Raw genomic sequence first — 19,336 nt, forward strand, 5'->3', positions numbered from 1 at the left:
TCCGAAGAAGCCACTGAAGGCTCAAGGCCACCCCTGGCAGGAGGCAGGAAGGTGAGGGGGTCATTGTCCATCCATTTCCTGTGTCTCTCGTTATCTCAGGGTCACTGGATCATACAGGATGTCCGCTTCTGTCCCTAAACCCAGGCCTGCTACCACCCACCCAACACCGCCCTTCTCAGCCTTCAGCCCAGAGCTCTGCCCCACTGCCAGTCCCGACAGCACTCCTGTACTCCGCCTCCTCCACCCCTTTCTTCATCCCGCAGCCACCTTCTGCTTCTTCCCCTGCCCTCCTGGGTCCCTCCGGTCGGTCCCAGACGCTCGGCCCCTACCCCTAAACCCTCTGCTTGCACGCTCTGACTTCATGGGCCCCTCCCTCTCCTTCAAAGGCCCCGCCCTTTCATCTTTCTGTTCCCTTCCACTGGGTCCCCACTCCCGGAGTCCCTCCTCTTGACCTCCTGGTGCCCTCCCCTTCCTCGGCCCCTTCACTCCGCCCCATTCCCCATCTTTCCACTCAGTTCCATTCCCAAGTGGGTTGCCCCCCTTCCCCAACCCCCTCCGCTGACTCCCTTTGGAGCCCCTCCCCCTCCCCGTCCGCCCTCCTCTTCTTCCCTCTTTGGGCACCCTCCCTCCTCCCCGCCTGCAGTCTCTGGCCAGCAGGGGGCGCTGGGCAGAGGCGGGGCGGCGCGGGGACTGGCCGCGATGGGACCGGAGGCGGCGCAGACAAAGGCGCGGGCGGCGCGGGGCGCGCGGAGGGCGCGGGCCGGAGGCAGCGGCAGCGGCGACTCGGGGTGAGCCCGGTGGAGGGGGGCCCCAGCTTCCGAGGCGCGATCGAAGAGCGGGGGGCACAGGGAGCTCAGACGTTTCCAAAGTTGCGGGTTGTGAGGCGGGGCCGGGGTGCTGCGGGGTGCAGGCTGAGGGGTTGGGGGTCCTGGAGCACGGGGTAGAGTGCTGGCTGGAGCTCTGGGGCGCAGAACGCGGCTGCAACGGGTCCCCCAGGCCAGGTCCGGATTTGGGGGCGCCGCGTCGCGAGGGTCCGCTGCTGGGAAAGTTGCGTGTCAGCGGCTCCCGGAGTTGGGGCTCATGGGTGCCACGAGTGGGGACCGGTCCCAAGTGGGTGTCTGGTGCCGGGCTTCTGGCAAGGGGTCCCGCCTCGCGCGATCGCTGTCCCCCGCCCCGCGCCGCTGCTCCGAGGCGCGTGACTACTCAGTGAGTAACTTTTCCCGGTCGCGACAAGTCCAGGCACGAGCAGTCCGACCGGAAGGGCCTGGGTTCGGGGACCCCTGTCCCAATCGCGTCCACGACTCGAGCCGAGCCGCCCCTCCCCCTCGTGGGGGCTCCAGTTTCAGACCCCGTGACCGCGACAGCAGCTGCCCAGGACAGCATTGGGGGGGGGTGCCCTGGCCGCAGGTGCCGGGCCATGACCTCCCGCACCCGCAGGCCCCTCTTATAATCCCCTCTGGTGCAGATCTGGGGGTTCAGGAGGGTATCCGAAACCGTCGGGTGATAGGTTCAGGCACTCATCGGAGGCTGGGGAGCCCTTTTCCCAGTCTTGTTCTCTGCTCACATGGTGGGAACTGGGATGAAGATCTTACCTACAGTCTGTCTGTCTGGTCGGTCGGTCGGTCGGTCGGTCGGTCGGTCTGTCTGTCTGTCTGTCTGTCTGTCTGTCTGTCTGTCTGTCTGTCTGTCTGTCTCTCTCTCTCTCTCTCTCTCTCTCTCGGTCGGTCTGTCTGTCTGTCTGTCTGTCTCTCTCTCTCTCTCTCTCTTTCTCTCTCTCTCTCTCTCTGTGTGTGTGTGTGTGTGTGTGTGTGTTGAGATAAGGTCCCACTCCCAGCCCCGCTTGGCTTCAAAGTCTCCACAATCCTCTTGCCTCGTCCTCCCCGGTGGTAGGATGACGTGCCACCACGCCAGGCTTTCGTTTTGTCATTTTAAATAGGCTCCCTGGAACCTCTGAGTCTGAGGTCCTGCCTTGCCCTTGGGGTGTGTACTAAATGGTCCTTTTGTGGGAGCAGAGAGGCCCTGATTTCCCTGTTAGGTCCTTGGAAACACTCTGCCTTTATCCTTGGAGATGGGGAATCTGTCGGTGATGGCCAGGGTGGCCTTGAACGCGCGATGCATGGTCCAACCACCTCAGCCTCCTGAGGAGATAGGACCACAGGCTCTCATCACCATTCCAGCTTTGTCCTACTTTTTGATGCAGGGCGCTGAGGGAACCAGTTGCATGAAAGGGGGTGAAAAAGATGTCCTATTCACTTATCTTGACCTCATGCCCAGTTCTTTTGGGAGAACACTTTCCCGGGGGGCTGGTGACCTGGACAGTGAGTGGAGCATTGGCATGAAGGACCACTTGGCTGTTGTGGGAGCAGCCTCATATCCTGGCAGTTTGATGCTGCGACACCAGAGAGACCCCCCTCAGCCCACTTGTGGGGGCTTCGCCTCAAACGGAGCCTTTGGGCTGCACCTACTGCTTAAGTGGTAGGGGGCTCGCCCAGCACACAGGAAGCCCTGGGCTCCATCCTCGGCGCCACACAAACGGGGTGTGGTGGCACAAGCCGGCCATCCCCACACTTGGGGAGGTGGAGGCCAGAGGATCAGGAATTCAAGGTCATTCTTGGCTGCATAGCAGTTTCGAGGCCAGTCTGGGCTGAGACGGAGAAGGCGGGTGTCAGGCGTGCCACTGCTCTGTTTGCTGGTTTTGTAAAGTCACCTGGAGGACCAGCTTGGCCTGAGCATCTCTGGGGCCTTGCTCACAAGTTCCTTTTCTTCCCAGGGGACAAACAAGTGACTCCTGTCACCCCTCTGGGTGCCCCTTAGAGGCCATCCAGCCCAGCCTGACCAATGTCCACAGCCAGGTGAGTGCCCACTAACTCTGGTCCAGCCAGGGCCCCTGGGTGGAGTCAGAGCCCTAGAGCTTCTGTCGCACCCCCTGCAGGGAACAGCCGATCTTCAGCACCCGGGCGCACGTGTTCCAGATCGACCCCACTACCAAGCGGAACTGGATCCCGGCCGGCAAGCACGCACTTACCGTGTCCTATTTCTATGACGCAACTCGAAATGTGTACCGTATCATCAGCATCGGGGGCGCCAAGGTCTGAGCAGGACCTGGGGGCAGGCGTGCAGCTGTCTGCCAGGCTGGATTACTTGGGCATCAAGGAGCCTTGCCAGGACCTAGCTTCTTCTGGAAATACCTCGGTGTTGGCTTCTCAGACAGGGGCATTCAGACTTTCAGTTAGGCAAAGATGGAGGTACTAGACCTCAGTGGGCCAAGAATTCTACTGCAGCCCCTTACCGTGGGTCCTAAGCAGGGGCTCCACCCATAAGCCTGCCTCTAGCCCTCACTGGGGGATTCTGGGTAGGAATCTACTACTGAGGCCGACACCTAGAACTATTTGTTTTTTGGTTCTAAGCCTAGCCTTTAACGGCTAAGCTATCTCTCCAGCTCGAAGTATTATTATTATTATTATTATTATTATTATTATTATTATTATTATTATTATCATCATTATTATTATTATTACTATAAATATGTATTGGCTGAGCGGTGGTGGTCCATGCCTTTAATCCCAGCGCTCGGGAGGCAGAGGCTGGTGGATTGCTGTGAATTCGAGGCCAGCCTGGTCTACAAAGTGAGTCCAGGACAGCCAAGACTACACAGAGAAACCCTGTCTCAGAAAAAAAAATTATTGACTATTTATACAGTATTCTGTCCTCCTGTGTGCCTGCAGGCCAGAAGAGGGCACCAGGTCTCATTGCAAATGGCTGTGAGCCACCATGTGGTTGCTGGGAATTGAACTCTGGACCCTTAGAAGAGCAGCCAGTGCTCTTAACCACTGAGCCATCTCTCTCTAGCCCCCAATTATTATTTTTTTTAAAAAATTTAACTTTTTAAACCAGTGTGTCATCCAAGGCTGTCCTTAAACTCGAGTACTCCTCGCCCTGAGTCGTTGTCACTCACGCTGATCTTGATCCTGTTTCTCCACCCCCAGGCCATCATCAACAGCACAGTCACCCCCAACATGACCTTCACCAAAACCTCTCAGAAGTTCGGGCAGTGGGCAGACAGTCGAGCCAACACTGTCTATGGCCTAGGCTTTGCCTCTGAACAGCAGCTGACCCAGGTGGGCAGGGATGCGGGTGGTGGTGATGGCATCTGTGCTCCTCGGGGTGGGGTCACATAGAACAAGACCGCTTGAGTGCCCTGGGTACTGTGGTCGTTGGCCACCTGGCTCCGAGTTTGCACACTGGAAGCCCAGACTGGGCACATCTCTCCAGCTTCTTTTTTTGTTTTTTAATTTAATTTTATTTTTTTGTTTTGTTTTGTTTTGTTTTTCGAGACAGGGTTTCTCTGTGTAGCCTTGGCCATCCTGGACTCACTTTGTAGACCAGGCTGGCCTCGAACTCACAGCAATCCGCCTGCCTCTGCCTCCCGAGTGCTGGGATTAAAGGCATGCGCCACCACGCCCGGCTCATCTCTCCAGCTTCTACCATCACCACTTAGTATTGAGTCCATTTTTTTTTTCAGATACGTTTTATGTGTTTGTGTGCATTTGTGTGTGCGTGTGCCATGTGTGCGCTGTGCCCGCAGAGGCCAGAAGTTGGCATTAGGTGCCCTGGAGCTGGAGGTACAGGCCATTGTTAAGGGGAACTGAACTCTGAATTCGTGTCTTTGGGAATCACTTTTTTTTCCCCCTTCGAGACAGGGTTTCTCTGTATAGCCTTGGCTATCACAGACTCACTTTGTAGACCAGGATGGCCTCAAACTCAGAGAGATCTGCCTGCCTCTGCCTCCTGAGTGCTGGAATTAAAGGCTTGCGCCACCATGCTCAACTGGCTTTTTTTGTTTTTGTTTTTTCGAGACTGGGTTTCTCTGTGTAACCTTGGCTATCCTGGACTCGTTTTGTAGACCAGGCTAGTCTCACCTTCCAAATGTTGGGACTAAGATTGTGTGACACCATGCTCTTTTTTTTTTTTTTTTTTGGTTGTTGTTTAATAATTTGATTTTATATGTATTAACTGTTTTGCTTGCATGTATCTATGTGTACTTGCGTGTGTCCTCTCCGTGCTTACAGAGGCCAATAGAGGGCGCCAGATCCCCTGGAACTGGAGTTACAGATAGTTATGAGCTGCCATGTGAATTCTGGGATCAGAACCCTGGGCCTGGGTCCACTGCAAGAGCAGCCAGTGCTCTTAACCACTAAGACATCTCTCCAGCCTCACAACCTTGTTTGTTTATTTGCTTATTTGGTGTTTCCAAACAGGGGTTCTCTGTGTTTCTCTGGCTGTCCTGGAATTTTCTTTGTAGACCAGGCTGGCCTCAAACTCAGAGATCCACCTGCTTCTGCCTCCTGAGTGCTGAGATTGAAGGTATATGCCACCACTGGCTGCCCCCCAACTCCCCCCAAGTTTTAAGGCAACTCTCTAAACTCTCAGACTCTGTCTGCCACTAGAGTGCTGTGACCACAGCTGTGTGTCACCACACCAGGCTTATTTGTTTATTTAGAATCTCCTGGCCTCAAGGAATCCTACCTCAGCCTTCTTTCTTTCTTGGATTAGTCCTTGCCTGCTTAAAAGAAGTTCTGGGCTTGTAGAGCTGGCTCTGTGGTTAAAAACTCTGGTTGCTCTTGCAGAGGGCCAGGTTCAATTCCCAGCACCCACATGGTGACTCATGGTCACCAGTTCTAAGAGATCAGATACCTCTGGCATCCAGGGCCACCAGACAGGCATGTGGTGCCCAGATATTCATACAGGAAAACACCAATATATGGAAAATAAAATACGTTTTTAAACTTTTTTTTTCTTTTTTGTGGGAAGTGTGTGTGTGTGTGTGTGGAGGGGGGGGTCTCACCATGTAGCCCTGGCTGGTCTGGAACTTGCTGTGTAGACAATGCTGGCCTCAAACTCATGTTTTCACTGATGAATTCCTTGAATTCCTACTCTGCCTGCCTGAGCTGCTCAAATGCCCAGCCAGTGGGGCGTGGCTGAAACGCTGCGGGTGGGAGGAGCCTCAGTGGTTAAGAGCAGGTGCTGCCCACATGGTGGTCACAGCTACCTGTAGCTCTAAGGAGAGGAGCCTTTGATGGCCCTGGTCTCTGGTGGCGGGGCACTTACACATGTGTATACACACACAATTAAAAGTAATAAAAATAAATTCAAAAGCAAGTTTCCTTTTAAAAGTTTTTATTACACTTCTTTATTCCTTCTGTGTTGTGTGTCTATGTGGGTGCTTGTGTGCTGTGACAATCAAGACAGCCTGTGGGAGTCACCCTCCCCCTCCATACAGATCCCAGGGACCAAACTCAGGCCATCAGTCTCAAGTGAAAGCTTGCCAAGCCAGGTCACCAGCCTTATTTATTTATTTATTTATTTATTTATTTATGGCTTGTTTGTTTTGTTTTCCAGACAGGGTTTCTCTGTGTAGCCCTGGGTATCCAGGAACTCGCTGTAGACCAGGCTGGCCTTGAACTCAGATATCTGCCTGCCTCTGCCTCCTGAGTGCTGGAATTAAAGATGTGTGCCACTACCCAGCTTTTTTCTTTTTAATTTTATGTATATGTGTGTTCATGCCTCTGCGTGCACGTGTGTGTGCGTGCACGCGTGTGTGTGTGTGTGTGCGTGTGCACGTGTGTGTGTGTGGTGTACAGCCCAAGAGGCCAGCAGAGGGCACTGGATCCCGGGAGCTGGAGTTACGGGCAGCTGTGAGTTAGTTGCACCAGGTGGGGTGTGACCTGATAGAGCTTTTCGTCAATGGCCGCCCGCTGCCCCACCCGCCACCAATGAGCCACTGCTCTACTCTCCACATATTATTTTTAATAAACAAAAGCTGTTTTGAAATGAAAAGAAAATGCACCATCGCAATCATTCTAACGAGCACAAGTTGTCACTTAGAAGGGACCCCATAGGCTGGCACTCTCTCTGGCTGTGGATGCCTTCCCTGCGTTATGACTGGCAGGTGTGAAGGACAGATGGCCAACCAGCCTCAGGCTGTCCACTCTAAGCCAGGCTGACAGGAACAGGGAGTCCCTGTCCATGTGGCTCAGAACCTTTAATGTCACCTCTGTGATGTGCTAAACCCCTCGAGTGTCACCCTGATGCCTGAGATGCTCACGGGGCTGACCTTTTCCATCGTCCCCCAAAGGCTCTGGGGTGACAGGGCAGGCAAGGGGATGGGGGCGCTGTGATGAGAGGTGGGGGCAATGCTTTCTGACCATCCCCCTGCCTCACTCCCAGTTTGCAGAGAAGTTTCAGGAAGTGAGAGAAGCTGCCAGGCTCGCTCGGGAGAAATCTCAAGATGGTGGAGAATTCACTAGCCCTGCCCTGGCCCTTGCGTCCCACCAGGTAGGTGTTCCTGCCCCCCCCCCCCCCCCGTCTGCCACACTCCCTGCCTGCCACACCCCTGAGACCCCTCTGACATCAGGGACCATGGCACTGTGCTAGTGTCTAAGGCTGGCTGGTGGTCTTACTACATTTATTTCTGTGCACACACATGTATATGTGCCTGGGTGCACACGTAGAGGTCCAAGGACAACTTGTGGGAGTCGGTTCTCTCCTTTCAGCAGGGCATCAGGCTTGGTACCTGCCCATGCCTTTTTTATTGTCTTTGTTTTTTGTTTTTCCTGAGACAGGGTTTCTCTGTGTAGCCGAGGCCTAGGCTGGCCTCGAACTCACAGAGATCAGCCTGCCTCTGCCTCCTGAGTGCTGGGATTAAAGGCGTGCGCCACCATGTCCGGCTTCCTTGCCTCAATTTTAAATGAGATGTTTGAAGTTTCTGTGCCCAAGGAGAGCAGTTCCAAGTGTTCAGACCCCTGTTTCTGTAGGTTGTTCCGATTTGGTCGTGCGGGGTTAGTGAAGACCCAGGCAGGTGGAGCACGGGGTTTCCCATTCAGGGGCCCGGAGGAGCTATGGAGGGTGAGGAGGGAAGAGACACACTGGGCTTCACTGGTCAGTTCGGAAGCCCTGATCTCAATACCCCCGTGACCCCAGTCCTCACCTCAATCAACCTTACCTCCTACCGAGTCCTTGCCTGAAGCAAGCGCTCACCGTGATGCGATCGTGGCTCCCATGCACAGGTTCCCCCGAGTCCCTTGGTCAGCACCAACGGTCCGGGAGAGGAGAAGCTGTTCCGCAGCCAGAGCGCAGATGCCCCTGGCCCCACCGAGCGGGAGCGGTTGAAGAAGATGCTGTCGGAAGGGTGAGGGGTGTGGCTTGCAGAGCAGGTGTGGTAGGAGGAGCCTGCTTGAAGCCAGGATGGTGCCTAAGGGGTGTATTGTGACCATGACTGTTCTTTAGGGTTGCGGGTGTGTTGTTTCTGCAGTCAGGGTCTTGGCTGGTACTAAGGGGGCATGGCTGGCACCAGGGGTGTGCTAGGGTGAGACATCTCCAGGACTGACCTTTAGAATGCATGGGATGCGGTGTTGCTGGGATTAGGGGCGTGGCGGGGATTAAGGGGCGTGGGTAGTGGGATGGGGCCTTGGTCATCTCGAGATTGTGTGTGTGTGTGTGTGTGTGTTGGGGGTGCAGACTGCTGTAGGTGCAGTTGGGTGGGGGTGTGGGGAGTAGAAATCTGGGCTGCAGATCTGGGAAAGGAGGCAGTCGCTTCCTGCCTCATCTGCTGGGCATGCTGTCCCTGCCACCCCCAATTCCATTGCTGTAATGGACTGTCATGTGGCAATGGATGAGTGTGGCACAGGGATAGGTTTCCAAAAATTTTGCTCATAGTAGTGTGTGGCCTAGAACTCATTGTATATAGCATTGAAATCACTAAGGGGCTATCCCTGTTTCAGCCTCTCATGAACCACAGTTCCCTGCTCCACATGCCTTGGTTTCGTGGTCCCCCGCGCCTTAGCTTAGTGTTGTTTTGGCTCTGCTCTTAGCCCAGGATGCCCTCTGCCACCTGCCCTGACTACGCACACCCCAGCCCGCTTTCTTCCCCACAGCTCCGTGGGCGAGGTCCAGTGGGAGGCTGAGTTTTTCGCGCTGCAGGACAGCAACCAGAGGCTGGCGGGGGCCCTTCGTGAGGCCAATGCGGCCGCAACGCAGTGGAGACAGCAGCTGGAGGCCCAGCGTGCAGAGGCCGAGCGCCTGAGGCAGCGGGTGAGGACCCCCCACCCCTTCTGTCCCAGGACAGTCCCCAGAGCTCTTGTAAAATGACTTGAAACAGAGCTTTACAGGGGTCATTAGGCCCTCTGTGTCCCCGAGGGCAGCGGCACCACTAAGCTGTTGTGTGTGCAGGTGGCGGAGTTGGAGGCCCAGGCAGCTGCAGAGCCAGTCTCTGCGGGAGAGAAGGAGGCAACCAGCCAGTCGGTGGAGCAATTGGAGGCCCAGGTGCAGACCAAGGACCAGGTGAGCCAGGGGCGAGCTCTGGGCTCCTACCCTCGCCTACCTCTCCTCGGGAATCCAGGGGCCTCTGAGCAGACCCGGACCCCTTCTGCTCTAGGAAATCCAGACTTTGAAGAATCAGAGCACAGGGACACGGGACGTTCCTGACACCACCGAGCGGGAGGAAACGCGGCAGAAGGTTCAGGTTGGCTGCAGGCCCTGTTTGTGGGAGTGGCCCCTGGGGTAGGACAGGCCCCATCTGGCACTGACTGGGATAGGGCCATCTACCCAAAGTTGCAAGGGAGCCTCACACTAGTCTCCCCACACTTGAGCAGTCTGAGGTCTTCCAGAGACCTCATCCAAGAGTTTCGTCCCCAAGAAATTCCTGGGGACAAAGTTGGGGAAATGACACGTGTATGTGTGTGCACACACACAAACTGTGCAGAGGCCCAGAAGCTAGGATGGCTGAATCGGTGGCCCTCCTGGGGGACAGTGAACCTATAGGAAGGTTTTGTGTGTACATGGAAGAGCTCCATGTGGGGGCAGGTGCACACGTGCAGCATGTGGAGGCCGGAGCTCCTGGTGTCTTAACTTGTACCTTCATCCTTTGAGATAATCTATGTCACTGAGCTCAGATTGGCTGGGCTGGGTGCTGAGCCAGTGACTAGCGGGGACCTGCTCCCCGACCCTTGGGGTTACAGCAGCTGCACCTGGGTAAGGACTGGGATTCAGGCTATGGCCAGCACTTTACCCTCTCTTTAGTTCCACCACTCCTTTCTACGTCTTGGTATTTACCCCGGGCTCATGCGGTTTTAGGGGAGTCAGCCCTTTCCTTCCACAGTGTGGCTCCTGGGATCACACCTTCGTCTCGGTTTTTTTCTTTTCTTTCTTTTTTCTTTTTGATACTCTCTTGCTAGAGCCGGTCTGGAACTCACAGATCCCCCTGCCTCAGCCTCCCAGGTGCTGGATTAAAGGTCTGCGCTACCACATCCGGTGCATCTTGTTTTAAGATTTAATTACGTGTGTGGCGGTTATACAGTAGTGCAGATTCCCTCAGGGGTCACAGGGATTTGACCCCTCGAGCTGGAGTCACATGGATGTGAGTCTCTCCACCTGGGCGCTTGGAAGTGGATCCACAAGCTTTAGCCACTGAACCATCTCTCCAGTCCTTCCTCTTGTTTTTAGAAACGGGGTTTCTTAATGGTCTGGGGACAGCTTAGGCCGGTCAGTGTACCCTAGGAATCCTGCCTATCACCGCAGCCCTGGGATCATAAACGTGCTCAGCTTTTTATGTGGGGCTGGGATTCGTACCTCACGCTTCATGGCACTTTTCCAACACCTTCGTCATGGCCCAGCCCACCACACCCAGCGGGTCTGGTGCTTCACAGGTTGCCCCACTCCACCCACTTCCTCCCACTGTAGGACCTGGAGACGCGCAACACGGAGCTGGAACAGCAGCTGAGGGCGATGGAGTGCAGCCTGGAGGAGGCGCGCGCTGAGCGGGAGCGCGCCCGGGCGGAGGTGGGCCGGGCCGCGCAGCTCCTGGACGTGCGGCTGTTCGAGCTGAGCGAACTGCGAGAGGGCCTGGCACGCCTGGCGGAGGCCGCACCTTAGTCAGCCTGGGAGGGCCTGCGGCCCCAAGGCGCCCTGGCAGGGACCGGGGACCCCGCCTGTCTCTGAGCTTTGCACTGTGTAGTTTTCTAGAATCCTTGGGCAGCTCTGATGCCCAGATTACATTTCTAAGTGGCTGTACAAGTGCGTGGCATTGCTGGCACCTGCTGTCGCTGGCTGCTGCTGCCCTGCATCCCAGGGATACTGTGAGGGAAGGCCACAGTGGTCATTCCAATGGGCAACAGGCTTTGGGGACCTGAGACCCGCAGGCCCGGTACCCACCCTTCCCATTCTCAAGTCGGACTGACAGGTTCAAAGAGTTTACTGAGGTCCTCTGTGGCCCATCAGGGGACCTGCGGTAGCAGGTTCTCCGCTCAGGCCTGGGCTTCACCCTGGGCCGGGGCTGGGGGCCGAGGTCTGGGAGGACGCGCCCCTCGGCCAGCGCTCCCTGCTTTCTTCCGTTGAAGCGTCTGCCCCACCTTCTCCTTGAAGCGCCGGTTCTGTTGCTTGATCTTAGCCAGCTCAGCCTTGCGCTTGGCCTCCAGGTCTGGGTCCTGAGGATGGGAGCACAGCCTAGAGGTGTGCGGCTTCCCAGGCACAGGCTCCGCCCACCACCACTGGCCACGCCCCGATCCCGGCCCTGCCAACCAATCCCTGCCCACCTTCCCCTCCAGGATCAGCTGCTTCCGCTTGTTGATCTCCTTCTTTTCATCGAAATGAGTCGCCTCAAGTTTCTAGGGGGAGGGGGAAGGAGGTCAGGCCAGGCTCGGAGCGCGGAGCCCCCCCCCCCCCCCCCCCCCCCGGCAGGCCGGCCACACTCACTATCTCACACTCCCTGCGCACCACGTTGACCTGCGTGAGGATCTGCAGGACCTCGGCCTCCTCCACTGCCAGCTCCTCTAGCCGCTTCTCTGCGGGCAGAAGGGCGGGACAGGCAATACTGAGTCAGTCGGGCTGTGAGTGCGCCGGGCCCTCTGCGCCCCCAGTTTGGATGTCCAGACATCCAGTCCAACCAAATGTGGACTGACAATATTCAAAACAGCAAAACTGTGCCAAAGCCTGCGATGCCCGTCATCACGGCACCGGGAGGCGGAGGCAGGGCTATCACTGTGCGTTCCTGAGCAAGAATCTGTCTCAAATAAACGAATGGATAAATAAATGAATGAGTGAGCAAGGTAAGAGCTATGCGCCTGTGATTCCAACTCCCTGGGAAGCTGAGGCAAGAAGATCCAGGCCACTGTGGCTTAACAGAGAAAGCTTAGGAAAGGAAAGTGGCTTGCTGCCCGGAGCTCCAAAATGGCTGTTTAAAGTGGGGCCTGGCTAGAAGCCACGCCTGAGAACTCAAGTCCGTCTCCTTACCACAGATGCCCCTCAGGGTTGATGGCCCGCGTGTGGCTCATCCACACGGGGTTGGATCAGCACCAGGGACAGAACTGCAGAGTGGCCGGGAAGGGAGGCTGTGTCCCGGGTCAGACAGGTCCCACCCATGGCTCCGCCCAGGAGCCTAGCTACTTACTGATCTGCTCCTCGATGGCATGCAACAGGTGGATGTCATACTGCGTCACCAGTGTGATGGCCTGTCCCTGCCTCCCTGTGGGGACACATGTGTTACAGGGCCTGGGCCCCATCAGAGGCTCACCCCTGCTGGACAGCTCCGGATCCTTCTCACAGGCCCAGCACTCAGTGGGGAGGAAGCAGCTCAGGACTGGGGCCTGTGTGTAGAAGCTGGGGGGAAAGGGGGGACAGTGGGGAGTAGCGCTGCCAAGCTGGCCTTCTCTGAGGGCTGGCAGCCGGGAGCTAGGGCGAGTCAAAGAAGAGCTTAGCCCTACTCTGCAGCCCTTCCTACAGTGCTGACCGAGCTGGGGGCGGCTGCAGGCCTGTGACCCACGGAGGCCTCAAATCAACTTCCCAAAGAGCACAGGGTCAGGAGGCAGGGCCAGTCCAGGGCTCTCTCCTGGCTGCAGGCATGAGGGATCATCAAAGCAGCTGGCCCCTGGCCCCTGGCCAGCAGCCCAGTGAGGTGCCAGGCTGGGGATGTCACTGGCAAGGTGTCCTTCATGAGCCTTTGCTTCCTTCTGAAGGGCTCTCTGGTCTCTCACTGCAGCTGGAAGCTCCTGTACCTGGCTCTGCTTACCTGCACGGGCTGTGCGACCAACTCGATGGATGTAGATCTTGGGGAGCCCAGGGGTGTTGTGATTGATAACCACCTGCACAGTAGGGATGTCCAGGCCCCTGGAGGTACACAAAGAGCACTCAGCTGGGGAGTCCATGTGGGGAAACCAAGGCTGACACTCAGCCTTCCCCCTGCCCAAGCCCAGCTTCCTGGTGTCTCTCTCTCTGTCTCTCTCTCTCTCTGTGTCTCTGTCTCCGTCTCTCTCTCTCTCACACACACAGACACACACACACTCAGGCTAGGGGAGGAGAAAGGCCAGCTGCACAGGCTTGCTCACCTTGAGGCCACATCAGTGGCGATAAGAATCCGATAGATGCTGGACTTGAACTTGGCCAGGGCTGCGAACCGCTCTTTCTGTGCCACAGGTGGGGAGAGGTTTGTGAGCAGACGGAGGGGCCTGAAGTCAGGGCAGAGGGCAAACTAGGGAAGAAGGTGGCCCCAAAGCCAAATGGGACAACAGGATGACACTGGGAGAGGGTGGGACATAGTGATGCCCTTTGCGCAGGTGCACGCGCGTGTTTAAGGCAGGGTAGTGCTGGGCATTTGGGAAGCAGAATCAGGAAGATCTCTGTGAGTTTGAGGAGACAGCCTAGTCTACATAGAGAGCGCCAAGACCCTGTCTCAAAGTACCAAAAAAAACTTCAAAAAACCAAAACAGAAAAAGGGTCTCCATTAGCCTAAGCTGCCTTTGAACTCCTGATCTTCCTGCCTCACGTCCTGAGTGCTGTGGTTCCAGGAGTGCGTGCACATGCGCACATGCATGTGTGTGTGTGTGTGTGTGTGTGTGTGTGTGTGTGTGTGGGAGGATGGGACCCAGGCTCTCCTCCGTGCTGGGCAAGCACTCTAGCCACTGACGTGAGCCCCACCTGCTTCATCATGGAGTGCAGCGCCACTGTGGGGAAGTTGAACTTTCGAAGCATCATACAAAGGATTTGGCAGGTCCTGGGGGGGAAGAGACAGGGGTGGGTGTGCTGCCCAAACTGACCAAGACATCACCAGAGCGACCCTGGGGGCTGCAGAGATGCCAGGTCAGCTGCCTATGAGCTTCTCAGAGCCAGAGCCAATGAGCAGCAGCCCTGGCTGTGGTGCTGGCTTCCAGGACAGCACTATCACGCTGCTGGGCGCTACTGGGCACAATGGCTGCTCTCAGCCCACACTGCCCCTCCTGTGGACAGGAGACCCCCTCTCTCTGCCCGTCTACACTGATCAAACTGAGACAGCCATCAGTGATTTTGCTATTTCTATTTTGAGGCAGGGTCTCACTGAGTAGACCAGGCTGGCCTCTGAGATCTGCCTGCCTCCCAGGCGCTGGAGTCACACATCAGTACCAGCAGGGCGGGCCTAGCCTAGCCTGGTGTCCACTTGGGTGCGACGGCAGCTGCCGACCACTCACTCACTTGCAGGTGTTGGTGAAGATGATGATGGAGCACTCCTCCAGCTCGTCCTGGAAGCTCTGGACCAGGTGGACCAGATAGGCGTCCTTCACCTTTTCCGGCACCAGCAGGTAGCGCTGGTCAAGCTGCTCCACCGTGCGGACCCTGGAGGTGAAGGGCAGAGCCGCTTACCCTCCGTGTCCTCGTGTGCCTGAGCTCTGGTGTGACCCTCACCCACAGCTCGGGAACTCACGGGGCCTGCGCCTCCCAGAAGAAGGGCTGATTGGTCGCCAGGCCCTGCAGCTCCTTGAGTGTGTCAGTCAGCGTGGCGCTGAACAGCAGTGTCTGCCTACGTGCTGGAACAGCCGCCAGGATGGTCTCTAGGTCTGCAGTGAAGTCAGTGCAACCCTGCTCCAGCAGCCGATCGGCCTCGTCCATCACCTGCATCGGAGGGGCGGGGAGGGAAGAAGCTGGGGCACGGCAGGAGCTGTGAGAGCCCCAAGTCCAGCCCGCCTGCCTTTCAGGGCCTTGTGAACACTGTCCCCAGCCTCAAGTCCAGGAGCCAGCTAACCAGGAATCTGATTTTCTTCATGTTGAAAGTGTTGGAGCTGCGCAGGTGGTCTGCCAGGCGCCCAGGGGTGGCGATAACCACGTGTGGCTTCCGAGAGAGATCCAGCGCCTGTGCCACCATGTCTGGAGCGGAGGGAGAAGTGAGGCTCAGTGGGTGGGACCAGCAGGGACCCACGGCTCACCCCAGCCTCTCAGCCCCCATACCCATGCCGCCGACAATAATGCAGTCCTTCAGGCCCAGGGGCTTCCCCAGCACCCGGAACTGCTCAGCGATCTGGTAGGCCAGCTCCCTGCAGGGAAGAAGAACCAACTGTGTCAGTGAGTACCTGTGTCCACCTCCCATGCCTTCGCCTCCCCTCAGGCTCCTCGTGGCCTCCTCAAAATCAATCCTAGGGTGACTGGCAATGCCTCAGCAGGTAAGGTATAAGCAATCCATCCCCAGGAACCACATGGTCCTTCAGGTGGTCCTCTGCCCTCTGCCCTCCACATGAGCACAATGGCACACACACACACACACACACACACGCACGCGCACACACGCACACAAGCAGTAGGTAAGCGTGAGGCCAGCTGCACACTGTTCAAACAAGAGGGCCAACTTCAGATGCTCAGCACCTCTGTAAAAGCTCAGTGTGCAGCCACACCTCTCTCCTCAGCGGGGTGAAGCAGGAGGATGGCTGGGGCTCACTGGCCAGCCAGGCCAGCCAATTAGTGAACCCTAATTTTGGTAAGAGGCAATGTCTCTAAAAATAAGACAGGGGTTGCCAGGATCGGTGGCGCACGCCTTTAATCCCAGCACTTGAGAGGCAGAGGTAGGCAGATCGCTGTGAGTTTGAGGCCACCCTGGTCTACAGAGTGAGTCCAGGACAGCCAAGGCTACACAGAGAAAACCTGTCTCGAAAATAAATAAATAGATAAATAGGTAAATAAATTAATGAGGTGAAGAGATGGCTCAGCAGTTAAGGAAGACCTCTTTCAGAGGTCCTGAGTTAAAAATTTCCAGCACTCATATGGTGGCTCACAATCGCCTGTAATAGGATTTAATACTCTCTTCTGACCCAAGACAGTTTTTCTCTGTAGCTTGCCTGTCCTGGGCTCATTTTGTAGACCAGGATGGCCTCATCACAAAGTAATCTGTGTGCCTCTGCCTCCCAAGTGCTGGGATTAAAGGCATACGCCGCCACGCCTGGTTAATAAATCTTTGAGTAGTGGTGCAACCTTTAATCCCAACACTTGGGAGTCAGAGGCAGCCGGGTCTATATGGTGAGTTCTAGGACAGCCAGGGATACACACTGAGACCCTGGGGGTTGGGGTGGAAGAGAGTTCAAAAGTATTCACAATAGGCAGCATGCAGTTCCAGGGGAGCTGACACCCTCTCCTGGCCCTTGTGGGCACTGCACTCATATGCATATACCCACAAAGAGACAAACACATTCAAATCATTAAAAATAATTCTTTTTTTTTTTTTTTTTTGAAAGAAAATAAAATTGCTGGGTGTGGTGGTGCACACCTTTAATCCCAGCAGTTGGGAGGCAGAGTCAGGCGGATCACTGTGAGTTCAAGGCCAGCCTGGTCTACAAAGTGAGTCTAGGATAGCCAGGGCTACACAGAGAAACCCTCTTTAGAAAAACCAAAAACACCAAAAACCAAAAAATAAAAATAAAATAAAATAAAATACAGTATAGGGCAATCGAGGACCATTTACACAACTTTTATCTGCATGTAAACACATGTACAATCTAACCTATATGATACTTGAGACCCACATTCAAGGCGCTCTAATAGTGTCCTTCCTGTTCCCTGGCCCGCTCAACCTGTGCACACAGGAAACTATGCACCTACATATATTTTCAAAATATTTATTTATTTATTTACTTAATTTATTCATTTTTTGGTTTTTCGAGACAGGGTTTGTCTGTGTAGCCTTGGCTGCCCTACACTCACTTTGTAGACCAGGCTGGCCTCGAACTTAGTGGTCTGCCTGCCTCTGCCTCTCAAGTGCTGGGAATAAAGGCGTGCATCACCAGGCCCAGCTTTAAAATATTTGTTACATTTATTTATTTGTGTGGGCATCCGTCATCCGTGTGCACACTGTGATGCTCTGTTGGAGGCCAGAGAGGCCAATCTACAGGAGTCAGTATTTTCCTTCCACCATGTGGGTGGGATCCCCCAGGGATTGAACTCAGGTCGCTGGGCTTGTAGATAAACACCTCTGCCTGCTAAGCAATCTTGCTGGCCCAAGAGCATCGTTTTGTTTCTCTAGCTGTTAAGACTGCCGTAGCTGTCTCCTGGCCAGCTCATCCCTGAGCCCGAAGAATGTTTGACATGCACTGTGCTTGATTCTGCATCCCTACACGGAAAGGGTGGTACTTATCCCATTCACCTCAGAAGAAAGTGCACTTGTGGGGGCTGGAGAGATGGCTCGGAGGTTAAGAGCAATGACTGATCTTCCAGAGGTCATGAGTTCAATTCCCAGCAACCACACGTTGGCTCACAGCCATCTATAACAAGATCTGTATCCATAATAAATAAATAAATCTTAAAAAAAAAGAGAGAAAGAAAAGAAAAGAAAGCGCACTTGCTTCAAGAAAGCCCAATCAGCTAGGCACAGTGGAACATGCCTTTAATCCCAGCACTCGGGAGGCAGAGGCAGGTGGATCTCTGTGAGTTCCAGGCCAGCCTGGTCTACAAAGCGAGTCTGGGACAGATAAAGCTACACAGAGAAACCCTGTTTGAAAAACCAAAACAACAAACAAGAAAACACTCGGGGCTGGAGAGATGGCTCAGTGGTTAAGAGCACTGGGTGTTGTTCCTCTAAAGGACTTGGGTTTAATTCCCAGCACCCACACGGCAGCTCACAATTGTCTGCAGCTCCAGTTCCAGGGGACCTGACACCTTCACACACACAAGCAGCCAGGAAAAAAAAAAAAATTAAAATACACGAAAGTACATAAAATTTAAAAATATACAGATCATTAAAAAAGAAAAGAAAATATGAATAAATTAATAAAATTTTTAAAAAGAAAAGAAAAGAAAATCCAACCAGATTAGGCACATGTGGGCGGTGTGCTGGAGGCTCACCTGGTGGGCGTCAGGACCAAGCAGAAGATGCCGTAAGGATCCTCAGAAAGCTTCTGCAGGATGGGCAGCACAAAGGCCGCTGTCTTGCCGCTTCCTGTTTTCGCACAGCCCAAGCAGTCCCGACCTGCGCAGATGTTAAAGCAGTATCAACATGAAAGGACCACCGTGATTGGTCCGTTTAGGAGGCGCTGGGCCCTCTTCTCCCCTAATTGGTGCTGGCGTCGGAATGTCTTAGAATTCTAATTGTTGGAGAGTGACAGGCGGTCTGCTATGTGACTGAGCCCACAATTAGAAACGGGGGTGGGGGCAGCGTCAAGCCCCAAACTATTCATTAAGTAAGACATGGGGCCCCAAAGCAATGGAAGGAACAAGCCCTGCAGGTCGATGGGAGAAAAGGTCAGGAATTCCCCATATATGGGGAAAAGTTTCAAAAACTTGGTTGAAATCAGCACGCCAGTCAGCTTTGCCTCCTCTAGTGCGGCACCCCTCTCTGCAGAACGGAGTACTAAAAACTTGCATTAGCGCTAGTTCCTCGAAAGTGTTACTGCCTCGTTTCCAACAATTACTGTAATATTGCTTGTTTGAAACAAGTTTTCAAGTAGCGCGGGCCGCTCTGGAACTTGCTACCTTGAACTCTTGATCCCCGCCTGTTTCCCCCTGTGCAGTATTGGAATGACTGAGAGTCCCCGTGCCCGCCCCCAGGGACCGAAGAGCACTGACGCAAACACGGAGCCCCGATAGTTACCTGGACTTTGACGGCTTCTGTTGCTGTTTGCCAAGTCAAAGCCAAAATCTACCCTATTTTTTCAGTGCCACGGATTAGCCATTCACCAAACTCTCCCTAACTCGGGTACCACACAAACTTTAGGGGTGCCATCGCCTGTGTGACAACGTAGACGAGTCAGTGCAGCCTAAATGCCAACGCTGCGCGTCCGGGTCCCCGAAAACATCCAACGTCGCCCCCGATTCGTGGGACCCAAGTGGGGCAGCACGAAAGGAACGGAGAGGACTCACCCTCCAGGATGGCCGGGATGCACCCGAGCTGCACCGGCGTGGGCTGCTTCAACCCCAGCTGCCGACACTGTTCCACAAGCCACGAAGACAGTCCTAGCTCAGCGAACCCCGCCATGCTCGGACCCACACTCTGAACTTAATGGTGAGCACTTCCGGCGCGTGAATTGTACGTCACGTTCATCGTGGAGCGGTCCCGCCT

The 19,336-nt window shown here is 55.2% G+C and overlaps 2 protein-coding genes across 2 annotated transcripts; one reads left to right on the forward strand and one right to left on the reverse strand.

Moving 5' to 3' along the window:
• The first annotated feature begins 685 nt into the window (after nt 1–685).
• Homer3 (homer scaffold protein 3) lies at nt 686–11,219 on the forward strand. Its single transcript, XM_051169524.1, has 10 exons — nt 686–788; nt 2,771–2,852; nt 2,933–3,089; nt 3,987–4,118; nt 7,228–7,335; nt 8,067–8,188; nt 8,934–9,090; nt 9,229–9,339; nt 9,434–9,520; nt 10,738–11,219. Exons 2-10 carry the CDS (start codon nt 2,839–2,841, stop codon nt 10,927–10,929), a joined length of 1,080 nt encoding a protein of 359 aa, XP_051025481.1. The 5' UTR covers nt 686–788; nt 2,771–2,838; the 3' UTR covers nt 10,930–11,219.
• A 25-nt stretch (nt 11,220–11,244) lies between these two features.
• On the reverse strand, nt 11,245–19,304 carry Ddx49 (DEAD-box helicase 49). The gene is made up of 13 exons (XM_051169523.1): nt 19,138–19,304; nt 18,124–18,247; nt 15,247–15,332; nt 15,044–15,165; nt 14,726–14,913; nt 14,497–14,637; nt 13,966–14,041; nt 13,377–13,453; nt 13,061–13,158; nt 12,443–12,517; nt 11,749–11,837; nt 11,589–11,660; nt 11,245–11,480 (listed from the first exon to the last, which is right to left on the reverse strand). The coding sequence occupies exons 1-13, from the start codon at nt 19,250–19,252 to the stop codon at nt 11,301–11,303; spliced, it is 1,443 nt and encodes a 480-aa protein (XP_051025480.1). The 5' UTR covers nt 19,253–19,304; the 3' UTR covers nt 11,245–11,300.
• Nucleotides 19,305–19,336: the final 32 nt, after the last annotated feature.

The sequence above is a fragment of the Acomys russatus genome, chromosome 27 (assembly GCF_903995435.1).
Source record: "Acomys russatus chromosome 27, mAcoRus1.1, whole genome shotgun sequence".
Taxonomy (NCBI): Eukaryota; Metazoa; Chordata; class Mammalia; order Rodentia; family Muridae; genus Acomys; species Acomys russatus.

Coding starts and splice junctions, on each gene's coding strand:
- Homer3 (XM_051169524.1), top strand. Junction 3,090..3,986: donor TCAGCATCGGGGGCGCCAAG/GTCTGAGCAGGA, acceptor CTCCACCCCCAG/GCCATCATCAACAGCACAGT. Junction 8,189..8,933: donor AAGAAGATGCTGTCGGAAGG/GTGAGGGGTGTG, acceptor TCTTCCCCACAG/CTCCGTGGGCGAGGTCCAGT.
- Ddx49 (XM_051169523.1), bottom strand. CDS start 19,252: ATGGCGGGGTTCGCTGAGCTAGGACTGTCTTCGTGGCTTGTGGAACAG. Junction 15,166..15,246: donor CATTATTGTCGGCGGCATGG/GTATGGGGGCTG, acceptor CCTCCGCTCCAG/ACATGGTGGCACAGGCGCTG. Junction 11,661..11,748: donor TGCGCAGGGAGTGTGAGATA/GTGAGTGTGGCC, acceptor CCCTCCCCCTAG/AAACTTGAGGCGACTCATTT.